The sequence below is a fragment of the Melanotaenia boesemani genome, chromosome 15 (assembly GCF_017639745.1).
Source record: "Melanotaenia boesemani isolate fMelBoe1 chromosome 15, fMelBoe1.pri, whole genome shotgun sequence".
Taxonomy (NCBI): Eukaryota; Metazoa; Chordata; class Actinopteri; order Atheriniformes; family Melanotaeniidae; genus Melanotaenia; species Melanotaenia boesemani.
In genome coordinates, this window is record NC_055696.1 from 3,189,118 (window position 1) to 3,214,963 (window position 25,846).

At 40.3% G+C, this 25,846-nt stretch overlaps 1 protein-coding gene across 2 annotated transcripts in view; it reads left to right on the plus strand.

Moving 5' to 3' along the window:
• LOC121654022 (RIMS-binding protein 2) overlaps positions 1-20,999 on the plus strand; it is a 61,945-nt gene extending 40,946 nt beyond the window's left edge. The window contains exons 15-33 of one of the 2 annotated variants that reach the window (XM_042007859.1): positions 2,044-2,224; positions 3,316-3,420; positions 3,867-4,072; positions 6,204-6,310; positions 6,392-6,501; positions 6,585-7,460; positions 8,632-8,783; positions 8,888-9,340; positions 9,820-10,206; positions 11,385-11,540; positions 13,188-13,287; positions 14,595-14,731; positions 15,915-16,083; positions 16,802-16,870; positions 18,050-18,097; positions 18,771-18,886; positions 18,971-19,042; positions 19,813-19,932; positions 20,456-20,999. In XM_042007859.1, coding sequence (XP_041863793.1) covers positions 2,044-2,224; positions 3,316-3,420; positions 3,867-4,072; positions 6,204-6,310; positions 6,392-6,501; positions 6,585-7,460; positions 8,632-8,783; positions 8,888-9,340; positions 9,820-10,206; positions 11,385-11,540; positions 13,188-13,287; positions 14,595-14,731; positions 15,915-16,083; positions 16,802-16,870; positions 18,050-18,097; positions 18,771-18,886; positions 18,971-19,042; positions 19,813-19,932; positions 20,456-20,782 — 3,891 coding nt within the window. In that variant the 3' untranslated portion in view covers positions 20,783-20,999. The remainder of the gene's footprint in view (positions 1-2,043; positions 2,225-3,315; positions 3,421-3,866; positions 4,073-6,203; positions 6,311-6,391; positions 6,502-6,584; positions 7,461-8,631; positions 8,784-8,887; positions 9,341-9,819; positions 10,207-11,384; positions 11,541-13,187; positions 13,288-14,594; positions 14,732-15,914; positions 16,084-16,801; positions 16,871-18,049; positions 18,098-18,770; positions 18,887-18,970; positions 19,043-19,812; positions 19,933-20,455) is intronic. The other variant, XM_042007860.1, reaches the window with a different exon arrangement.
• The last annotated feature ends 4,847 nt before the right edge of the window (positions 21,000-25,846 follow it).

Here is a 25,846-nt window from a genome sequence, read left to right on the forward strand (position 1 = left end):
CTTCCTCTTGGCTTCATTTCACTCACTTTCTGTCTCATTTTAAACCCAAAGCATCACAGGAGAAAGTCTCTTCCCCCCTGAGAGCCCGGGCTTTGTTGCCAGGTCTACACACAGCCTCAGTCTGTTAGCAACACATTTTAGAAATGTGTGTGCAAACATACATATATATATATATGTATATATGTATGTATATGAAAGGTGCATGTTGGCTGCTGAGGGCCAAGAGACATTCTAGTGATCCTGGTGACTCTGGATTCAGACTGCTGTTATTCTGCTTTGTTAATATTAATATATTTTGTTTTTCCTAAAGTCTTTATTTCACAAGCATGTTTTTGTTTGTCTTTTGTGTTTATCTTTTTGCTAACCAGAGTACACTGGACTGCATGCAGGTACTTCCTGACCTCGTACTTTAGCTTCAAGTCACCCAAACCACCTGTAGCTCATGTAAACCCAGCTGCTTAAACATGTATATACACTACTCACAAAAAGTTGGATATCTTGTATTTTTGGGTGTAATTTACAGAAAATGTAAAAAGTTGATATTATATCATTAATTTAGGATTTTTTAACAGAATCGTGTGATGGTAATTCCTTCAACTCAAATAATTTACTGAAACAAAACCTAACATTGGTGGGTATACCTCAACATAAAACGTCAGTTTATCATTAACTTGTCGTGTTTTAGGCTTCATCTTGGTTTGAACTGGATGATGAGGAGGACTATTTAGATACAAGCTGTCTCTGAACCAGAACATTTACTGGCATATTTATGGTTCCAACACTTCTCTTGTGTTTGTGGTTAATCACCTTGTTAGAGAACAGGATGTTATAAAATAAGGACTTCAACATACAAAAGTTCTAAGTGTGCATTTAGAAGTTTAGAGAGGGTCAAAGTAAGTTCACCTATGAAAATTACAATGGATTTTAGGTTCATTCTGACATAATGCAAAAAGTCAAATTAGCTGTCTGTGAGTAGTGTGTATTACACTGTGAAGCGACAGGCCCTGCAGTTTGTTAAAATAGTGTTAACGTTCGTGTTACCATGGTGTGTGTAAATCAGGTCATTCATCTGAAGCCAAAAAAACGGATCTGGCCCACAGTTATCACCCCCCCCACCCCCCCCACCCCCTTTTTTTTTTTAACAGCTATTATTAATTTTTTACATTAATTACATCCCAACAGAGCTCGTCTGCAGCACACAACATACAGCTGTCTGTCTACCTAGAGCTGCCATTTTAAATAGTTTTCATCTGAGGCTTATCAGTGAATTCTATCAGCGTTTTAAATAACGATTGACTGCATGAATTATGAAGGAGCGAGCTGACAGGAAATGTTGTTCAGACAGTTTCGTGCTGAGGCTTTTGTCAGACCAGCCTGCCAGGAAACTCCCACCGCAGCCGAAAGATAAATCAGCTACATATAGAAACTAGTAGAGCTGCTACAAACCTGTGCAGAGTTCGGGCAAATAACTCTGTTTTAGTGGTTTTGATAAAATGAGTGTAAGACATTAGCAAGACTCTCAGAAGGCTTTAAAAATAGCTGATAAACATATTAACACCCACCTACCCAACGCTCTGTTGACCTCTCCTTTTCTTTCTGATTCTGATTGCCTTTTCTTTACAGCTTATAACAAATGTTTGACTGATAGTTTATCAAGTCTGACTTACTGTCTGTCTTACTGAAACACTTTGTTAAGCATTGATTTGTGTTTGCTGTGTTGTCTGTTTTAATTTATATTAATCTACTAAAACTGTCACAGGTTTGTAAGAGGCAATGCCCAAGTTGACGCTATAAAATATAAAAGTTTTCTGCATGGCAGTTTTTCAATATTAGATCCCTGACTAATTAAAGAAAAAATCTGCCTTAAAAACACTGCATTCATATGTTTAACTAAAGCAAAACTAAAGAACCACATCACACAGCTACCATTCAAATTTCTTCTTTATGTCTAATTGTGTTTGAAAGGTGGATTTTTCCGCTCAGTCATTCTTCGGTTGTTTTTCTGAATGTTTGCTCTCCATGTTTGATTCGCCACGCTTGTAGTCAAAGGTACGAGAGCTGGAGGAGAAATGCCGCAGCCAGAGTGAACAGTTCGGCTTGCTGTCCCAAGAGTTGGAGAAGTTTCGAATGCAGGCCTCGAAAGTGGACCTGGCGAGCTCCAGCCTCCTCAACAATCCCAGCCTCTCTGTTCTGACCAACGGGGTGGGCCTGACTACAGAACGCGGTGAGCTGCTGGGAGTTTGTACAGATTCCTCACTGCAATCAGAAAAGTCTCTTTTTTTTCTTAAGAGATAATAACTTAAGTTATTTAATAAAGAATTGAAATCAATCTGTATTGGTTCAAGATAATCCCACCAAACCATCTTTTTAAACTCTTTATACACTGGTAAAACACCAGCTAGCATCAGGATTATGGGTGCAACGTGACAGTGTTCGTTTAGCTTTCACAGAGTTTTCCTCAGCTTCAGTTTAAATCAGCATTGATGGGAACACAACAACCGGTTCATACGCAAAATCTTTTACTGAGTATGTTGTATTCAAGGCACCAGTTGCTCATATTTTCTTGGACAGAAAATCAGATTTAAAAAGCATAATGTTTCACATCGAGGCTCTGACACACACAGCAACAACTCTTGACTAAAACAGATGTGGTTGATAGATTTTTAAACCGACTATAAGAACACTGGCAGCTCACACTCAGTCCTGCTGTGAGGGGCTCATGTCTGTGGTCCATTAAAAAACAAAAATCTAATCTACTTATCTCAGAAATTCATGATTGTGGTCCAACGCATCCTTTAGCCATTCCTTCATGCTGTGGTAGTTAAAGGGTTGCTCTCTGGGAGGTAGTGGCATTGGGAAAAAAGAAGAAAAAATATGTTTAAACAAGTGTTTTAAAGAAGTTACTTTTGTGTACAACAGCATAATTAAGCCCTGATAGAGCACAAAATGAGCACTCCAACATATAAATGCCTCTAAAAACAAGAGATTTAATTTTTTTAAATCCAGATGCTTCCTTCAAAATCTTAGTCATTTTCATGATTGACTCTTTGTATGTCCTTTTAGGAATAAAGAGACATAAGATTACGCTGAACATTATATTGATAACGGTTTATCTCTTTTGCATATCAATAATGTGACCTCACCATAATCTCCTTTTCATCTGTTTGCTGTGTGTTTATAAAAGGTTATATTTATAGAATTTCCGTTAATCCAAGCTGCTTTTAATGTAACAACAATGCAGATCTACTCCACATCTTTCAGCTCGGTCTGTCCCTCAGATAAACACCCAACCTGTTTCTCCTACATGTGTTTTAGACTGCACTGGTGGCACATTGGATATGGTGTCTCTGGGGGAAATAGCCTTCTGGAGTCTTGAGGGAGGTGACACTCTCTCCTGTCCGGAGGGTAATGACCCGCTCGGTACGCTCTCTCCGTCTCTGTTAGTCATGATATGTGTCACCAAAAGCACGGCATGTTCTGACCCTCATCTCACCTGCACCGTCATTGTAACAGTCCAACGCTGTAACAGAGCTTGTCTGTAATTCTCACCATCAAACTTCATCCTGCTCGTGAGATGAAGTGTGAAATGCGTGTGAAGCGTGGAACCAGTTAAGCCCCTTAACATTGCTGGTATGATGGTGTGACACACGTTGACACGAGGTAGAGTGACCTTTGACCTCAGACAGATGGACTCAGGATTTTTTCCCCCTCCACTGTTTTAATCAGCCATGTTCAACCTTGAGCCACCTGCATGTCGACCAGTGATTTCATCCACCCAGCAGGTCACAGACAACCAGGTCAACAGGCAAGAGGACTCGGATGTTCACCAAGGGCATAGATTATCCTCTTCTTTTCTCTCCTCATAGATGTGGCCACTGCACTGCGCATGGGGGCTACGCCCCATGCTGCAGCACTGTCCAGAGTGGAGCGCTCGCCTGTCACCAAGCATCGAGAGCTGCCCACCATCAGCGTCAGCAAGTCGGCCTCCTCATCTATCAAGTCAGAGACCACACACCTCACCCCCAAGTCAGACACCCACCTCAGTCCGCACAAATCCAGCCCAACACATGAGGTAACTTTTAAACATACTGGAGGGAGCTTTTGATATTCAGTGATGTGGATTTCAATTCCTCTGAAGATTATTTGCAATTTATAATCAGGATTATAAATGATCTGTCATGATCTTAAAAAAAAAAAAACTTTACATTTGCCAAAGTGTTGGCTGTCTTTCCATTTTTCCATCAAAGTGGGTTCAGGCTTTTAGACGGGGGTTGGCAACACACAGCTGTAAAGAACAGAGGTGTGACTGGGACTTTTGCTAGCTTCACACCAGCTGCACGGTGTGTGTGTGTGTGTGAGATGTGCATGCATTGCTGAACTTGTTTCTGTCGTGGTGCTGCAACATTAAAGCCTTTTGTAATAAATACACACTTTAGTCTGCCTATGGTTGTATCAGGAATATTGAGCTCTGGTCCTGCAGGTTTTAGATGTTTCCCTGTTAAAACACAACTAACTCAAAAAACCAGGCCATTGTGAAGAACTTGACAACCAGGTGTTGGATCTACTACATTTAAAGTAGGTGTGTATAAAGCAGGGAATCATATAGTCACCCTTTAGGGCCGGGGTTTGGCCTCCCTGGCTTATATGATTTAAAAAGTGAAGACTGGGAAGTTCAGCAGCTCTTAGCAGATAGAAGTCATTATTCTTGTTCAAAGAGGGAGCGAAGCAGTGAAAACCCAACAATAAAATTATATCCCACATTGTTTTCTAGTGTAACAGACCCACTCAAAAAGCTAATTTTAATATTGTGCAATTGTTAAAATGAAAAGAAAATAATGATCATAATAAGTAAAATTGTTTTTCACTGTCTGTTTCATAGTCTCCACACTGAAACTACTGTGAATGTATTGTTTCTATGTGGTCAGTATGATTACCAATTATTTTTTAGCTAAGTGTTTTGGCTGAGACCTTCAGTTTTCTTGAGGATGTATGATAAATTGGCACCTCACACACTCTGCACCTGAGGTGCTGTTAACAAGAAAACTGAAATTAAAATCAAGACATGCAACACATAAACCTTGTAACAGGTGCGTAGAAGGTGAAATAGATTGCATTACAGTCATTACTTTATCTCAAATATTAATGGAAGCTTTCTAGACCAGTGGTGGGAAAACATGGCCGTTGTCTGAAAGTTTTCCATGGTCTCCCTGCTCCAACACACCTGATTCAAATGAATGAGTCACCAGACAGAACTTGATTGTCTGTTGGATCCATTTAATTTGAATCAGGTGTGTTAGAGCAGGGACACATGGAAAATATGCAGGAATGTGGTCCTTGAGAACCAAGGTTCCCAACTACTGTTCTAGACTGTAATAATATCAGGTTCAAGATCCTTTCCTGCAGATCTTTTTCCTCACTATTCCTACACAGAAACACAGATCACTTCAAGATTACCAAGTAAGCCATGCACTGTTGCATTGTTTGTAAGGATTTAGTGGATTTAAAAAGCCCTCTTTAACCTTCCTGTCATCTCATGGAAGAACAGACTGCTGCTAATTCTTCCTGCACTTTCTCTGCATGCACACTTAAGATAAATATTTAAGATTGGCTGCTTTCATCCTTATATTTTTCAAAGACTATGTGTCTGGTCTTGCATGACAGAAAGGTTGGTGGTCTTTTCATCCAGTCAGTCGTCTACCCCACAGTTTGACAAAGCTCATATTTAGTGAGTTAATCCACTAGGCAGCGTGGATTATGAAGGTTCTACAATAGTAGTTGTAGGTGATTATCTTTAAAAAAGGTTTTCCCAGGGAACTATAAATACACCACCTCTCTTATTCTGCTGTGTGCAGCTGTTAAAAGCTCCACATCAGGTATCAACTCAAGGTTATTAGAGACTCATTCATTGTGCTCACAATGTAATATGAACCTCTGTATTTGTGAACAGTGATTTATGATGAGTACTGACGTGTTTTGTATTTTTACCATTCAAAAAAATAAAAGTCCACAAAATAAAGAGAAATAACATCCACCATGTCTGTAGCAGTTTCAGCATAAACTAGGGGGGATTTATATGTACTTAGTGTCCTTCTTTTCAGTCCTGTGATACGATGAAATTGACTTTCTTTTGGTTAATTAATTCTGCTTTACTTACATTAATATTTTTAATGTTTTAATGTTCACTGTGTCCCTGCTGCCCTCAGGTGGACACTGCCAGTGAGGTGGAGGAGTTGGACATCGATGTGGCCCCAGCACCATACACAACCAGCAGGGGAGCAGCCAAGCTTCAGGTTTTCATTGCGAGATACAGGTCAGCTTTTAATGCCAAAGTTGACTTAACATCAGTTTAACTGGGGAAAAAAATGATTTATTTCATGTTTAATTGAAACAGCTATAATCCTTATGATGGCCCCAATGACAACCCTGAAGTGGAGCTACCGCTCACTGCTGGAGAATACATCTATGTATACGGGGACATGGATGACGATGGCTTTTATGAAGGTAAATCTGGTCTATTTTTTAACTTTCTGTTGAAAGTTTTCTGTTTTGTATGATGTTCTGTTCTTTGTTTTGGCTCCTGTCAGGTGAGCTTATGGATGGACGAAGAGGGCTGGTCCCTTCCAACTTTGTGGAACGTGTATCGGACGACGATGTAATGAACACGCATCATCCAGAGACTGGGGACATGTCACATAACTCCCTGCTTGACAGCAGCCTGCACAGTGCCAGCCACCAGCATCACCTCCACGTGGGCGTTAGCGCCTCAGAAAGGACAGAGGCTTCTGCTGCCTCTGGCCCTGCCTCAGTCCTCTCAGATTCAGCGTCGGCCTTGTCTGTCCCAGCCCCCCTCACCAACGGCCTGGACTTGGATTTGGAGGAGGTGGGAGTGGACGTTGTGCCTTACCCACGTAAACTCACCCTCATCAAACAGCTTGCCAAGAGTATCATCATTGGCTGGGACCCTCCGTTGGTGCCGGCTGGGTGGGGCAATGTGTGGAGCTATAATGTGTATGTGGACCAGGAGCTGCGGCTGAACGTCCCCTTCGGTGCCCAGACCAAAGCGGTGCTGGAGCGGCTAGACATAAACCTCAAAGCCTACCGTGTGTCGGTGCAAAGCCTGACAGAGAAGGGCCTCTCAGACCAGCTACGCTGCAGCATGCTGGTCGGTCTGGATGTTTGCGTGGCGCCCACACAGCTGCGTGTGGAGAGGGTTACCGCCACCTCTGCCAACCTGACCTGGCTGCCCAGCAACAGTAACTATGTGCACATTGTGTCCTTGAACGATGAGGAGTGTGAGCTGGTGAAGGCTGGCTGCTACTCGCTGTGCCTAAATAACCTCTTGCCCAGCCTGCAGTACACAGTGAAAGTGGAGGCACGGCCTCACCGCACGCCGTGGGAGCTACCTGTGGAGCGGCGTGAACACAGAAGCGCTACGATCACCTTCACCACGCTGATGGCAGGTCAGGATTTAGATTTTTATCCACATGTTTTCTTAGTGTTGGTCTCCATTCAACTTTAATCCTGTCAGACATTTATATTGAGTAGGTTCAGAACATGTAAGCCTCAGTCTGGCTCAAATGTTTGATCCAGATTAAGTGTTTTCACAGCCTTTTGAGCCTCTTTTATTTATCTGTTTATTTATTTTCATTCAAAATAATAATTCCAGTCTGAACCAATAAGTCAAATGCAGACACGAGTGAGGACAACTAGATCTCTGGGTGACTTTTGCTCTTACTATAGCATAGAGCTTTCATCATTAATTAAAGTGATAAAAGAACAAATTCAGATGCTAACCAAGACTTTGTGTGGATATGATTGCAAGCAGTTCCATGAAAGTTTTAACTTTTATCATATATGCACATTTGGCTGTGGTGTTGGCGCTGATAGCTCTGCACACAGCGGGGATTATTGAGGTGGTTCCAGGGCCTGTTTTTACATTTTACTGCTATTTTTGTCCTCTATCTTGAAATTAAACACAGTTAACGAACCAGAGTTAGAGCATCTTCTGCTCTCCTGCTGATTTTATCTTTCATGAGGGATGCTTTTATGAGTCTCTATGAATTATATTTCTTTTTATTAAAAAGCCAAAGCATGATGGCCCATAAAGGAATGTATTGTTGTTAAAGAAAGGAACGTTTACAGATGCCAGTCTCTACCACATAATATTCCTGCTGATGACTTGATATAGACTGGTGATGTTTAAGTACATTTTTGTGTGTTTTAATACCCATAAGATTTGAAGTATAAAAGTGTGTAGAAGAAGTTCAAGATTGTGTTTTTGCTGAATCACTGATGCTCATCTTTGTTGATTTTAATTTGTTGTCACATGTGGAACCACATTTGCATTCTGCTCCTTTCAGCTTTACAGTATTTGTATTGATTTGAGGTAAATTTCTCTAAATAATCACTCAAACATTCAAATTTGCTTAAGTTCCATGCCCACTGTCTGGAAATTCAGGTATATGGTTTCTAAGTTTCTAATCTTCTTATAGACCAGTAGTAGAGTTTGTAGAACTATGTGTCTAGTTTGTTGATTGTTTATTATGTCAACACTTGATTTTCAGTTTGAGTTAGTTTAGCAATATGTTTTTCTGTATTTTGTCTGTGGTGTCATGCCTTCAATTGTTGCAGGCCCCCCTGATGCTCCTCTGGACGTCCAGCTGGAGCAGGGTCCCTCTCCAGGAATTGCTCTCATCAGCTGGCTGCCAGTCACCATAGATGCTGCTGGGACCTCAAACGGAGTCCGTGTCACTGGATATACGATATATGTTGACAAGAAAAAGGCAAGGAGTCTTTTAAGGAGGACAGATTCACATGTTTATGGACTTAATTGAAATTTGTGTTTAGTTTGATGTTTTTGACATGTGGATTTTGTCTGCTATCCAAGGTGCTGGAGGTCTCTTCCCCAACAGCAGGCAGCGCCCTGCTGGGTCCCTCTCAAATCCAGTCCCTCCAGGCAGCTCAAGAGCTCACTGTCCGCACCATGTCTGCTCACGGGGAGTCCTGTGACTCTCTGCCTGTAAATGTGCCCTCCAAGCTGGCTGCCATCTTGGCAGGCCCAGTTATCATCCCCCCAGTTGTGCCACCCCTGCCCTGCAGCCCAGTAGCTCCTAACTCGCCATCGTCCTATGGAAACTCTGCTGCCAAAATCTCTTTGCCATCAGACACCCACATCCCTGGCTGCACATTAGAGGTTGCTGCCAGTTCACCTCATGCTTTTCACTCAGAAGATCTTCTGTCGTCTTCTTCGTTTGTGAATGCCTGGGCCAACCCCTCCTCTGCTGCTGCCTTAGCTATATGTGAGGCCACATTACCAGTAGCCTCCACCATTACTCCAGCGGTAATCATCATTCTATTTTTGTGTTAGACACTACATCTCATTTATTCTTGGAGATCAAATGATTTTAAAGTATGAGATGTCCCTCTGCAGGGGAACATGCATGAGAGGAAAAGAATTAAGACTGATGCATAGTCTTTTTTTTGCACACTTTACAGAGGCAACTGTGATATTTCAGACCAGTGCACTTGATCCCTGCAGTTTGTATCAGCTCTTAGTCTCAGAGTCAAAACTCAGTCAAATCTGTGAACACAGATCTGACACACAGATTTTTTTATTCACTCAGTGCTTTAATAAGAACAGTGCAAAAATAAACTGCTAACTGGTAATCATCCATGACTTTAACAGGGTGGGATAAAATAAAAAGACTTAAGTTGTTACATATCGCTGGCTAACTAATATTATTGACGAATTTTAAAAAAATGCTCCAGAGCAAGAAGCACAATGAACTTATTTTTAGTGACTGCCTTTTTCATCATCAGGTTATTGAGGCCTACTCCAACAACACAGCACCTCAGTCACCTCCAATAGCAGCACCAGCACCTGCAGAAGCACCAATCACAGCACCTGCACCAGTGTTGGAGCAGCGCAGAGACACCGACAGCCCTGGAACAATACGTCCTTTCCCATCCATCACAGAGTTCATCGAGGATCCTGGTGCCGAGCTTGGGACCCCTGAGCGCATCGCTACCCCACCCAAAGCTCCAATTGCAGACCTCCTAAACCCTCAGAGTATTAATGTCCACCGACCTCCCTGCACCTCACCCCTGGAGTCAGAGGTGGAGGAGGAGCAGGAGAATACCCGCTTGGTGTCCATTGAGGAGTTCTTGAGACAGGACCAAGAACCGGCTTACAGCAGGAAGCAGCAGGTCAGCCCTCATTGACTCACACATCAATGATTTCTTAATGTTAAAAATAAATAGTGTTGTACTCCACATGCTCCCATGACCAACAGGTGACTTACAGTGTGTGCTGTTGCTAACTGGGTAGGCGCACCAATTTACATAAAACATGTGGGCAGGTGTGTCAAAATAAATCTGAGGGTAAAAAAATATGTTTATATTTATGATTAGGAATATTTGTGAGGTTGAGGAATGTCAGCTGTTTAGGGAAAAAAATAATCTTATTATGTCAAGTCATCTGTGATTTCTGGTGAAATTAAACAAATTGGAACAAAAACTTTATGTTGGCATAGATGGAAGTCAGTAAGTCTTAGAAAACTAATCGCTCATCAGATTTTCTGCCAGCTCGCGATACACATTGTATTTTATTGCTCATGAACTTGCTAACTTCACCAGTGTGATTGCTCTTATTCATCATCAACAAACTATAGCACACATTAAGTTTTCTATGCTCATGGTTCCCTGACGTCCATTAAAACTGTCTCCTTTGATTGACCCAGCGTTTCCTGATCTCTGATGCACAGGTGCAGAAATCACTCTTGCTTCAGATTTTACATCATTATGTGCAGCTGTTGTTAGTGGTTGTTGTTTTTATGATTTTTGGTATGACAAAAATCTTACAGGTGTGCAGCAATTTACATTTACAAATCATTCTGATTTGCACATGTGCAGATTTTCTTGATGACTTCACATTATGTAATATGTATGTAGCTGTTTTTCTCCACATTTAATGCAGTAACTGCCATAAAAATGTGAGTGTTCCATTGTCACATTTTTACCCATTTTGCTCCATTTATACATCAGTAGTCCTCAGTCCTTAAATCTTGCAGAGGTGGAGAAAAAGGTGCAAATCTTTTAGAAATTCCCATTAAATTATGCTTCTTTTTAAAACAAAATTCTGTACAATTAAAGCTGTTCAAAACATGTTAACATAATAAAAAGCATTTTATAATACAGGCCTCCAATGACACTTTTACTCTAAGGTTAGTTTTATGGTGCTGACGGCACAAGAAGGAACAATAACATTTGTATTTGTAATATTTTAAATGTTTATTTTGAGCTGGCACGTTTCTTGTACTGAACAGATTTATAAGAATTTTATCTTGATAAATTCACAATAAATGTGTTGATGTATCATTTCACAGAGTTATGGCAAAGGCCTTGTGGAGCCTCCTAGTGACTACCATGCAGACAACAGCCGCTCAGACCTGTCTGACATCCTGGAGGAAGAGGAGGAAGACCTTTACTCTGACCACCTTGGAGAAGTACAGGGCAGGGGATACACAGCTGGAGCTACCAGGGTAAAGAAATTTGTATGCAGCCCCAGTACATGACTATTTATAGCACTGCAGCTTCTGCTTTTTTGAAAAGGATATGCACCTTTTAGTTTGTCTTAACTTCTCATTTTCTTTTTTTATTCTTTATTGTGTTTGTGATTCTTTTTTTCTGCTTTTTCCTCCTTTTTCTCTTTGCATGTCCGGATCTTATCTTATCACCTGTGTTTTCCTGCACGTCCTTTGTTTACTCTGAACAATATGATAATTCATCCCACCTTCATCGATGCACTCTTGTTTGCTTTGAAATGTGGACTTGCAGTCAAGCAGGTTGGAGACACCAGATAGTGATGAGGAAGTCCTGGAGAGAATCCTAAAGTTGCCTCCTCAGGTCCACCAAAGCAAACAGCTGTTCAGCATCGCAGAGGTGACAGAAGAGGAAGACAGCAGTCAAGAAGAGCATTTAGCCCACCGCAGCAAGCCTCGTCCAGCGCCCAGCCACCTTCACTCCAGAGACTCTGAGCGCCCCCTTCACGCCCCCCAGCATCACCCACACCCACACATTCCCCCTCACCATCACCACTTTAACAGGGATCCTAGATCCCTAACCAAAGAGCCTTTACTTAGACATGAGCCCTTACAGGTCAAACCGAAGACACAGCACAGGGTGCACTACGCCGACACCGTGGACACCATTAGTTATCCTGAAGATGAAAATGCAGGTTTATTTGAGGGTCCTACCAGTCGGCGGGTCGCAGCCCGTTCTCAACACAAGCTGAGCCCCAATAGCAAAGTGCTGCTCCGAGGTCTAGGAGACCGCCTTAGGAGGGAGGCCATGCTCAGGAGTCAGATGGCTGTTGCAGCACTGGCCACCCCAAATCATGGCCTACCCAGACCAGTGCCAAGAACCTACCCAGTTAGCAAAACAGTACATTCTGTAAAGTCACCTGTTGGTCATGGGATGGAGATTGATGTGGAGTACGGGACTGACAACGAGGAGCATGTGGAGTACAACCCCGGGGAGGTGGTGGTGGAGCAAATGAACTCTGAGTGGTGGGTGGAAGGGGCCCAAATGGAGCACAGCAGACCTCCTCACCGTCGAGGGCAGAAAGCTGAACCAATGGTAAAAATTATTGCAGGTCTTCTGCCATGGATGTGTTGTCCCAACCCCCCTCCTCTCCCTTGTAGTTGTGCGGATTTACCCCTCTGAGTTATTTGGTGAATAGCACACAACTCCAGCTCTGAGTAGACTGAAACTTCTATTTCCATCATCCTCACTGCACGGGACAGAGGGAGGTCAGGCTGCACACTTTGCAGGATCTTTGGCTGCTATGAAAGTGAGCAAGGCTGAATCTCCCTGCTCCCCCTCTGACTGCACCAATTCCTGATGCTTTCAAATTCTCCTGCTCATCACAAAGCACCCAGCTTTTGTCCTAAACTAGTCCGCAATGTCTTGTCCTAGTTGATGCGCTTTAATGTTTCTAATACTGCAGTATCACAGGGAAAACCCTGAAGTATGTAGAATTTTGATATTTTGATCTCTACTGCACCTAGAACAGATTTAAACATCAAACATAGATTGTTTTTTTTTTTGTTTGTTTTTTTTTTTAAAGGAAGCATTATATTCACTATATTTATCATTTTTATGATTATATGTTTCTGTTTTTTGAACAGGAACCCTGCCAAATCCCTCCAGCTGTGGCGGGTCCATCATGGACAGGCCAGGCAGAACTTTCTGGTATACCAGGGAGCTCACAAGCCAGACAACCTAAAGGTCAGAGGCTTCCTCCTCCTTCTTCTTCGTTTCCATTTCTCGTCATTCTCCCTCTCAAAACTAAAGCTGCAGGGGAAATGTGTGCGATCAGATGCTGACATACTTGTGGTTTCTGTTGAAAAGCCTCCCCCTCCCCTCTCACTTGAAGGTAGTCAGATTAGCACCCTATGCATTAAGGGAGGGGTGGGGGTGGCGGTCAGGGCGAAGGAGGTGCTGTAGCTGCAGTGGAGAAGTGGGAGAGAGCCTGCTAAGCTGAGAACCGGCTTAACTCAAAGTGGCTTGTCATGACCGGAGGAAGTGACAGACATTAAAATAGTAACCTTAGTTAGCTAGCAAAGAAACAGCCTGCATTACAGTACAACCCCTTTTCTTCCTCTTCCCTTATTTCCTTAGCTGTCTTCTTTTTTGATGCCACAAACTTTTCTGTTTTATCTCTGGATTTACAGTTGACAACACAGATAAATATATAAGAGCATGTGTGCAAATAGAGGAAGGGAGCAGGGAGAAGTTTGTCCTATCCATTAGAGAATCAGTGAGGATGTGAAAGTGTGCGAGTTGTCTGCCCGTGACTCTTGTCACAGATGGGCTGATTCTCCCTAATGAGATAGAGAATACATCTCTTGACTTGAGCTTAAAGCCTCACTACAGCTCTTCAAATGTATCTCACTGTCATGTTCGTGGCCCCACTAATGTCAAACTTCATCTATGCATGGTGCTGGACTCTCTGCTTTTCATCATCTGTAAACTGAAGTTTATTAAAAGCACTTCTTAAAATGTTCTTTTTTTAAGTTGTTTAGTGGCCATGATGTGAAGAAGCGTTCCCAGATTTAGTTTTGAGTGTAGGTCAAATGCTGTTTCCTCTGTTGCACGGCTGCAGATCATGAACGTGTGCACGTTTGTCAAACAGCTCATGCGGCTTAGGATCAGTGGTTTAGCTTGATTACCTCTTTTAAGGACAGGTGCTGGGTGAACAGTGCTCATAGCAGCGCTGCAGGTGGTGGGCGGTGGGGGAGGTGCAAGCAGGCAACCCTGCAGAATTCATTACATGCTGAGCATGGCTTCTCTGCAAACTCTGTTGTGCAAGAATAATGATAGTTGTAATTCTAGTAAAAGTTAATTGTGTTAAATGATATAAACTGTTGCTGAATTGTATATCGGCAACAGTTAAAATAGAATTTAAATTGAGTTAGTTTGTGATAATCTCTGTAATCTTGGTCACTTAAAGCATTTATTATAACAGTTATTAGTGTCCATGGTTTGGAGATGAGGGGTGAAACATGTTGTTGTGACTGTGTGTATGTTTGCAGGTGAATCACCAAAGATAAAAGGAGAAAGTGACATTCGCATTTTTGTGGCCCTCTTTCCGTATGATCCGGCCAGCATGTCACCCAATCCTGACGCTGCTGAGGAGGAGCTGCCCTTCAGTGAAGGACAGATCATCAAAGTGAGTGTTGAGCCTAACGTCAGGGTTCCTACACAGTTTTAGTTAGGAATTTGTGTGTTCAGGGTCTGGATTTGAAAGGAAGAGGTGCATGGAAAATATGTAGATATTCAGACTGTTGCATTCATTCTGTTCATAGAGAATTTGCTCACGTGGGTGCCGTTTGTTCTTCCTACCTTTTTTTTTTCTTTTTTTATGGTCCCTGAGCTAAATGAGCCAGAAAAGCTAGATGAGCGTTGAATGTATTTTTACCACTGCAGCCTGCACCAACGCTCAAGTCTCCCCCAGAAGTTCGGCAGTGGTTAAGAGGCCAGCAGGACACCCAAGTTGTCCAAAAAATCTGTGGGGGAAAAATAGCTTACTGTGGACAAAAGTACTGATACGAGAGACTGCTGTGTTTAGAAAAAATACAAAAAAACTAGATGTTTACGGCTGGTTGAACAGCCAGCTGAAATACAGAGGTTACAGCTCCTCGTTGTAGCTGTCCCAGATTCAAATCCCAGCCCAGGACCCCGTGCTGCATGTCAGCCTGCTTGTTTTTTGATCTCCTTTCTTGTTAAATAAAGGCCTCTAGACCTTGCTTCCTTGTTTGTTTGAAGACTGCAATTTTTGAGTTGACCAAGCGCAAACAGACACTACGCGTGATTTAGGTAATAGAACAAGTTGCTCATTAATTTTACGATTTGCACCTCAGTGCTTTAATCAACGCAGGCCATTGGCTATGCATTAGCAACTTGTCAGTCACGAGCTAGCCCAGTCCTAGAACATACCTAAATGTGATCGGGTTGTACAAAATTATCATCTTGTTGCATCTAAAATCACTGACCATTAGTTCATTAGGAAAATGAATAACAACTCAAAAGAGGAGTCTTTTTGTCATGGACCACAGAAAGGGAGAAGTCTAAACTAAAGGCATTTTTGTATTGGCCTGATTTTTCAGACCTGGAGGCATTATCAATCTTCTGTCTTCTTTAGTTTTGGGGTGGGCTCATACCAAAGTGCTGATTTTCTGTTCTTATTTACAGAAAAGCCTAACCGAAATATATAATATTAGTTAACAATTAAGTTTTAAACTTATTAATTAAAGATGCACTTGTACTTGAATTTAAAAATGTAAAATGAAATCTAGAAAAATATGAAACAGAACTATTACGTGTTACACAGGGTTCACTCTGCCTCTCCCCAGGTTTACGGAGATAAAGATCCAGATGGTTTCTATCGAGGGGAGTCGGGGGGTCGTCTTGGCTACGTACCGTGCAACATGGTGTCTGAGATCCAGGTGGAAGATGAGGAGACCCGGCAACAGCTGCTGCAGCAGGGCTTTTTGTCCACAGCGGCGTCCATGGAGAAGATCGGTAAGTGTCAAAGGTTTTGTTTGTGTATGATGCTGTCAAAGTATTGTGTAAACTGTATGCTTTATCCATAAAGTCATTGCTTTTCATGTTTAAGTGGTAAGTGAAAATAGCAGCACAAGTGCTTCAGAATACAAAGTAAACGGAAAACTGTCTTTTATTTTTCAGTATTTGCTGGTCAAACGAGCACATTGCTGCCTCTATTGGAGGATTAACAGAAAAAAGGCTCATCTGTTGATGAGAATTGTAGAAATACAAGCTCCCTCTTTTCTGATTGTTTGCTCTTTAGTCAAGCGTTTAATACAACAAAAGATGGCATTATTTTAAATGTTTATAGTTTTTTATATGTTGTTTCTATAAAGGAAATCATAACCATGACTGTGCTTTTCATGCAGGTGTTTGAAAAGTTTAATTTGTACAAGTGTTGGTCTGTGGTGAATGGTTGCAGGCCAACCAGCAGACTAAAGCTAACACTGCTTCTGTTTCCTGCTTTCTACGCAGAGCGGTACTTTCATGTAGTTTAACCCTTTCACTTCCACTTGTTGTCACTGCTGTGTCTGCTGCTCACTGATTGTCATCTTTTTGAAATTGCTTCTGGCTGGCTTTTCATTGTCGAGTTTGTCTGGTCTGCTTCTCTCAAGAATTACATCTGTTTTTGTTTGTTTTGTTTTTCTTTTTGGTTTCATTTCTTTTATTTTTTGGTCTCTAAAACTTCATTAAGGCACTCGCACACATGCACAGCTTCCACGTCGCCCTGTTCCACCGCCGAAACCGAGACGATCCAAGAAAGGTGTGTCTCGCTGCAGATTGCGGCTTCCCACCTCTCCTTTCTTCTCATCTCTGGTTTGCTTCTCTTTCTGTCTCTTACACATTAGATTCAGCTCTTTGAGTTTCTGCTTCTCTCCCAGTAGCTGCTGGGGGGATTTTTAAAGCCCAACAAGTAATGAAATCACAGCATTAAATGCAAATATTACAACAAGTATGTTTGACGTTTTTTTTATATACCTAAAACCTTGTGATTGTTAGAACTTTCCACAGGTTAACTTTTTCAGATTTCTAATTCATGCCAGTGACACGACACCTGTGCAACAGCTTCATATTGTACAAGCCACATACAAACATCCTGACTCAGTCCTGTCATCGCATATTCATGTAATACATTGCAGATAAAGCGGCAGGATGTGGCAACACGCTGCTGATCAGTTGATGAACTCAGTCTTACTTTGACACTATCCTGCTCCTCTGTCACAAATGAATTACATGACCATCAAAAGCTCACTTGTTGAAACATCCGTCCTCTCTGATCTCCACCTGTGACTTTATGTACCTCCAGTGTCATGACTCTTAACTTGGATTATTCTTACAGTACGTTTACATGCACCATTAAATTGAGAAATTTCTCTCCTTTGTCCCGGAATAGAATAGATTTATTAGCTGGTTTTTTTTTATATTTAATACTTTGTTAAAAGACTTTGCAAGAAAATGTTCAAGACATTCTGCTGCTTTTAACTTTATAGTCATCATACATGTAAATATAATCAAAGTAATTGCACAGAGATTGTCTTAAGGTTACCTGAGCAGGATTTTTATTAGAGCAAAGTAACATTCACAAAACTCACTAAGTGACCTTAAGTCAACATGTAGAATGGATGGCTTATGCAGTTATTCTTTATTGGTACCTGCTGCGGCTTCTTTGTACTGGATAGAAATTAGGAGCCTGTGCAGATCTCGTAAGCTGGTTGGGAGCCTAGTTAAATGTATGCATGCACAAAGTATTTCATCCTGGGTTATCTGGGTCTGTTAGTCTGGGTTCTTTTTAGTGCAATTTTAGTAACATTAACTTGTTTACATGTATTTTAAAAGTGCGGTTTTGATCGGAGTGACATGTAGACGTACTGTCAGAGAAGTCCTCATATGGTACTGTGGTGTTGGTTGCTTATGCTCTCCCCCCTCACCTCATCTCTTCCAGTGGAGTCTGCATCACTCTGGGAGGAGAGCGTAGACTCCTCCAGTCAAGGTTTGTCGTTAGCCTTTTGATGCTCTCTTTGTTGCATCTGCATGATGACCGTTTTAGTTTGCATGAGAAGACCGCATGCATTCACCTGCAGTTTTATTTGTTCTATTTTGTTTACACCTCTTTTTTTTGTAGACATGAGTATTCTGTTTGATGAAAAGTTCATGCATCCTCATCTAAAAGTAAGCATGCTTAAAAAGAAAAGGCTGGAAATGATTACGAAAAGAGAAAACAAGCTACTGGTTAACTCTCAGTTCTAAATGCCAACCAGACCTTCTTCCTAACTCCTTTTCATTTTGCAGAATTAGCATCATTAAATCATCTAATAATTTCTATTTGTCCCCATTTTTGCTTGCAGTGTGGCAGAGTTTGCTCCTCTCTTTATCCCCAGCAAATGTTTGCTCTGACTTTTGCAGCAGCACCATGGCTCAGGCTGCTGTGACCTCGTTCATGGAAATAAAAATGCTAACGCCGACTACTAATCTCCTGTTGTCTCATTTAGATTTTTGATGTGTGACTGCAGTGATGTGACTTTCCCTCAGCTTAGCATGATGCTGAGTGAGTCTGACATGCAGACACACAGAGCTGCATGTTCATAGACTGGCAGAACCTATGCAACTCGAACTTTGAGGAGAGACCTGAGTAAACTGTTTGCACATCTCCGTTTGACCCACAGATCCCAGTGAGACCGTTGGCCCTGCAGCTGTGGGCAAACCAGCCTCAGGAGCTTGCAAGATGGTTGCCATTTTTGATTATGATCCAAGAGAGAGCTCCCCCAACACGGATATAGAGGTCAGACTTACATGCAAGTTTTTCTTTCCCACAATATGTTTAGTAATGGTTCTTTAAACGTTAGAATTATTTGTTCTGACACAGGCTGAGCTGACTTTCAGTGCGGGAGACGTCATACATGTGTTTGGTGACATGGACGAAGACGGTTTCTTCTACGTAAGTGTCAAAAGGATTGTTTTACACTCGGATTTTGCTTCCTGTAAACTCTTGGACTTTGTATAAAAAACTATTAAATCAAGTTTATTTTTTTTAAAAAAAGCCTAAAAGTCAGAAACAGTTTGTGAAACACCCTCATGAAGTTAACGTCATGATTCTGCAGCTTGGAGAACCACATTCAGCAGCAGAAGCCATAACTTTTTTTTTCTTTACGATTACAATTTTTTTCTCTTTTATGTCGTGTTAAAGAAATTTTTTGCCTCCATTTTTTCCCACATTGCAACAGTTCATTAAGGTTTGCAGACATTTATTAATGCATCAGATGCACCTGCCAGGCAGCACCTGGCTGCTACTTAACCTGCTAAGTAGTTTTTCACATGCTGCTTTCTGCATTTTGGCTTTGTTTTAGTTAATTAATGACATAATCTAATGTGTTGTGGTGTTGTCCCTATAAGGGTGTATTTAATTATAAGACCAGGTGAGAACCAGATGATTTTTTTATGTGTCCTGATACGTAAAACTTTCTAACTGAATGAAGGTTTGCTTTCTTTTTTACATGACAGTAAACACAAACTATTATATATTGCACATACGAGAAACTGAATGTATTAGAGTAGAAATTCACTTATGATAGCTTTGCAGTAGTATGAGTGACCTGTCGAGGATATTTGAGATCAACATTTGCTAACTGATACTTATAGCAAATATATAAATCTGGTGATTGGAGAGCATGTCTTTCGTCAAATGACACCCTTGTTGCGTCTTCTCAGGGAGACTTGAATGGACACAGAGGGTTGGTGCCCTCCAACTTCCTCCAGGCTTTTCCAGATAATCCTCCAGCAGAACCAGTCTGTCCCCAGCCTGCACCAGAACCCAAGAAAGAATCACTGGTGACTTAGCTTGTCTGTCTGTGTAGCATGCACATCTGTATATGGCCTACTTTTTGTTCCACTACCTGTCATTTTTATTTCTTTGAGTGCAGAAAAGTTCTGACTTTATGTTTTATCCTTTTATAAATGCATGGTTGTTGTGTTTAATCGTGTTCTGTCACATTTCTTCTGTCCCACTGTTTCCTGCATGGCCTTTTACAGAAGCAAAAACGATCTGTTCACTTTGAGACTTGATCGTAAGTGTTTTTGGAGGATCACCACTGTTAATTAACCCAGTCCACCCTCATTTAGCTGCACTCTAGTTCAATACAGCTCCTTTTCATAGGATCCTGCACCGACCCATAGTTTAACTTAGTTTAACTAAAAATTAAGTGGAAATCGCAGCTGTTATGGTGTTATCTCTTATGAATATTAGTCTTTCCCAGTGACAAGAAGATAGACATCACTTTTAAAGCTTCAGATATCATGATGTGTGCTGTATCTGAGTCAAACCAGACCTAAAGCCTGTATTTTCCTCCCCTAGGACACTTGGACATCTTCTACAGAGCCACAATATTCTGGCCCCTCAACACAAGAAGACCCTTTGCACCCCCAGACTGAACCTCCTCACGCTGACAGGACGGAGCACACAGACCTGCAACCACAACCTGAATCCACTACAAGCTCTACAACAGACCCAGACCCTCCTCCAGGTCCAGCTGCAGTGGCAATCTGCAGCCCTCCTCCAGCCCCCCTCCCTTCAGACAGCCCAGCACGGACAGACTGCTTAATTCAAACAAAGAAGAAAAAAGGCTTTTTCTCCAAAGGCAAGAAACTGTTAAAAAAACTGGGATCCAGCAAGAAAGAATGAGTCAGTACATTTTGACTTGTGTCAGGTTGAAAGCACTTTTTCTGTCTGTACTGTTAGTTTCATTTGGTAGTCGATGCTGTTAGCAGCTATCAGATCCAACAACTGATGCTTTATCCATCAGTAATTATACATTTGCCTTAGACTACTGCTGCACCAGTTGCTAAATAGTGAGTACTTTGAAACATCAAGGTTCAGCTTACAGAATCACAAGAGCACGTAGAAACGCATGCCTAAGTGAGCTAATGCACACACTCACACACACACACACACACACACACACATATATAAATATATGTGTGTGTGTGTATATAAATACTAAGTACTTCCTAATCAACTCATTAGGCTTAAAGCGCGCAATAATAATCTCCTAAAACATTCCATTAATTTAGATGCAGTTAAACAAGTCATCTCAACACAGTTAATATTAGCTTTAATGGTCATGTAATTGTGCCACCTTACTTAAAGCAAGTAAAAGCAGCAGTTTATCGCTTCCTCTGCGTGACTATTAAGAATTCACTATCCATCCTCAGTGGATGTATTATGAATATGTTTGCTTCCCTCGTGTGTTTCATGTCTTTAAGAGTATTTTTACAACACTTTATACAGAATATCTTCATTTATTTATAGTACCAGTCAAAACTTTGGCCACACTTTTCCATTACATTCAATGGGAAAGTATGTCCAAACTTTTGACTGGTACTGTATCTTATACTTTTGCTCTATTCGATAAACACACTGCATGAAGTGATGATGGGGCATAAGGTTAGTTAATTGTTAATTAAGTCAACAATTGAGTTGACTGTTAATTGAGGTTAACAGTCCTGTTTATTACAGTCAAATGAATGTTAATTTGTGTGTACGCGTGTGTGTGTGTCTGGGTGAATTTCCAAATTTGTGGGGTCCAAAGACCAGAAGCCAACTGTACTTCTTGGGTCTAGCAGTTTTGTGGGGACCCAACATGTTTAAATTCCTCTCTTCCTCTTTTTTGTTGTTGCTGTTGTTGGTTTGGTTTAAATGTTTGGGTTAAAATTATGTTTAAATTGGGATGTGGGACCTAGGTAACTGCATTTGTTAAGAGTTTGTTAAGAGTTTGTGTGTCTGAGTGTGTGTATATAAATATTTATATATATATATATATATAAATATGTATATGTATATATATATATATGTATATATATATTTATATATGTATGTATGTATATATATATGTGTGTATGTATATGTATATATATGTATGTATATATATATATGTATGTATGTATATATACATACATATATATACATATACATACATACATATATATATATATATATATATATATATATATGTGTGTGTGTGTGTGTGTGTGTGTGTGTGTGTGTGTGTGTGTGTGTGTGTGTGTGTGTATAGAGGATTTCCATAGCTGAAACTGATAACGAATTCCTTTCTTAGACAGCACATGAAATCATGATGGCTTAAATGTTTTCTTTGGCATGTGTGTGTATGAAAGGGGCCTGCAGCGTGCACATAAATGAGTTGTATTTGGGGCTGAACAGGCTGCTATGTCAGCCTAAAAGGCTGTATTTAATTAGTCTGATCTGAAATACTAAAACAAGAATTCACTGATAAGGTTATCAGTGAATTCTTATTGTTATACCAAAACCTGTTAAATATTTGAGGTTTTGGTTAAATGTTTTGGTTCAACAGTCATTTAACAAACTTTCTCTTGGTTTAGTGAGCTTCAAGTCAGATACAGTGCAGAAACTTGTGTCCCCATGTAACCTCCTTCAGTTCTATAAATGATGGAAGTAGGATGGTGTCAGTGTTCCTGGTACACAACAATCATACTTGGAAAAAACATGGAAAAAATTGAGAGAAATTTAAAAAAAAAAATGTCCATTTAAGTGTTTGCATTTCCATTTTAAAAAAGTGGCAGCATTAAAAATGTACAGTACTATTTCCTATCAGTACTTCCTGCCTGTGTTGTACTCATGAATCTGTTATCAAGACATCTATGACAGGAAACTTAAAGACCTACTAATTGATCTTTAAATGACTCAAATGGTTTGCAAGTAAAATGTCTTGAAAGTTTTGGTCATGATAAATCTAAAAATCATTACTGACTTTGATATTTTTGGATCAGTGACACTCAGCTCTCCCTTTCTTCATGCCATGTGTTTGTATCATCAAAGTTTAAATTTAAGATTAATTGCTTTAAAAAATCTGACTTTGACTAAATATTCAGATGAGATTGAAGCTATTTGATGCTAACACCCAGTCTGTCAGCATTAGGACTTCTTATGGTTTGAATGGTTATGTTGGTGTTTTTTTTGTTCTTCATTTTTTGTAATCGAAGACAGCTAACATGAGCGCCGCTTCCAGGAACTGAGTTTATACTGAGCAGTTTTCAGTCATTGCACTGGTGGTTTGTGTACTATGACAGACTCTGCAATAACTTAGTAACCTTATCTGTTATTTTGCCTCCATATCAGGAGTATAATGAAGATTAAATTGCAGTGTTACGACACGTTTTTATAAGCGCATGCAGTGTAGTGATTAGATTTTCTGTACACACATTTGCACCAAAACACTGTAAAGTGTTGGTTAATAGAAGGAATAATAGAAGAAATAAACCCATTTTGGATCATTTGTGGTAACTGACCAGATGATGTAGTAAAATTATTGGATGCAAATGTGTGGAGCAGACCTTAGTATTCAGTTTTAGTCATTTGTGACAGATGCAGTGATTGTTCACTCGTTCTGACTGGATTTTGTGGGTTTTTTTCTTAAATCTGTGCGACGCAGGGCTGTTGGGTAACTTCTCAGGTTTTCACTCATAGTTTCTTTTCTGCACTCAGCCACCTGTCGACTCTGGCTGTCAAAAAGCAGCAGAACATGCCAAAACGTTAGGTGCTTTGCTTGTTTCTATGGCTATGAGAGGCCGAGTTTTCCCCGCAGCGTGGTAGACTTTCAGTGGAAAAGTTGACAGGGTTTCTTTTTTTTTTTTTAAATTTATGTTATGAATGTTTAAATTTGTCAATGATGCATAAAGGGAGAACGGTGATGCCAAGCATAAAAGGGAAGGTGGATTTTCAGACACTTTAGATGTGACATAGCCGGGATAGAGGCAAGTCAGAGGCAGTACTGTATGTTTTTGTTTTATTTTACTTTTTTAAACAAGGAGTGGACACTCAAAAGTTGCCGAAATGTACAGCAAGTATTTGTAATGATCTTGTATTTGACGGCCTTTAATGCACAAGTAGTCCTCTACCTGTTGTGTAGCAACTTCGGAGGTTCCTCTATTGACTGAATAGGACCTAGGCCCATGTAGATAACTTTTAGCTCAGCTTATATTTAGCCTTACACAAAGACCTTCTTTAGTCTTAATATGTTGTTTACAGGATGTTTATGGATGCATGCATACCAATGTTATACCCATGTTCTGCCTTATTTATGTTGCTTTCATATTTAAGTTTTTCTAGGCAGACTGGTCTACAGTATTTGAGTTGTGGTTTGTTACTGCAGTGGAAGAGAAGCTGTAGGAGCTGAGTGTAAATACTGTAATGAACAGTGTTGAGACTTGTGGATTCATTTCATACAGTGCAGAAAACTTTTTTTTGTCTTTCCTTATCTGCATTCATTGTTTGAAACCAGTGTTAAGATGAACCTTTTTATATATTAATGTTTTTATTACCCCTTTTTTGGAAGCTCGTCTGTATATATTTTTGTTAATATTGTTTTACAGATTTTATTGTTTTTTTTTTCTTTGTTTGTTTTGCATGCCGATGGAGGCTTAGTATCTAAAAATGTAGTACGCAGGGGACTCCATGGTTTAAATTGTGATGGTTTCTTTCAATATGGATCTTTTTACAAGAATAAAGTATGTATATTTTCACAAAAAAATAGTGTCATGTATTTATTTGCTTCTGATAAAAAACAAAACAAAACAAGGAAGTAAGTCTTTTTTTTTATTTTATTGAATGTCATACAGATTATACATCATATACTGTTTACATTTTCCTCTTTCAGGACATATAAACAGGTGAATTTTAAAATGGTGAAAGAGTTAGCGAGCTCTGCTCAGTGCCACAATCTTCCCATGTGAACCAACTGCTGCAACACTCTGGGTAAACGTGTGGCTTAAAGAGACAAAGCAGCTTCCTCTTTTCTGACTTCCTGCGTGGGCGCCATGCCGAGGCCTCTCTTCTCTCCCTGAAGCCAACAGTACACTCATCCATAAAGTAGGAAACACTACACTGTGGCGAGGAGTTTAGTAGTGCTTTCTACTTTATGGATGACTGCACTGTACATCCATCGTTCCTCTTCGATCTTCTCCCACTTCTTGTTCCTGCAGCTGCACACGAGTCTGCAGCTGCACACATGCACCGTCCTCCACCCTCTTATGTTCACCACCCTCAAACCTCCCTGCTCAAACGTTCAAATGTAAAGCCAGAAAATGTGCACTTCCTGATTCATCTTGAAACATTTGTGCCACCAGACATTTAATTTGATCAAATGTAAATGAGGCCTGGTAATATTTTAACTTTGACAACAATGAGGGAAAAACACAAATACAAAAATCAACCAAAACACTTCACCCGTCTTTCTGCTTTAGTGCTGTTTTCGAGTCAAATATCAGAAGCACTCTACCAGAGGAAGCGCTATCTTGAGGAAGCCATTTTGTCAGAGATGAGTAAGCTTTTCTGTCTGAGTTACTTGGTGCATGAAAAAGTCTGTTAAAATAACTAAGAATTACTGCAAGCATCCATTATTGAGACAGAAATAGATCCAAAAGATTCATGAAATTTAAATGACGATATTACAGAGGCAGAACTTAAGATTTCTTTTTCAATTGTGTTTTTTCTTTTATCAAAAATACAAATAAAAAAATTAAGACCACTTAACAAAAATAAAAGAAAATGTAAGTAAAGCAAGTAAAATCTGTAATTATATATATATATATATATATAAAAAGAATTAAAAAGTAAAAAGTTAAAGTAATTTCTGAAAAACGTAATAGGCTTTTACCATCTTGCCACAAATAAGTCCAGTAAAAAATTCGCTATATTCTTCACCATACTTTA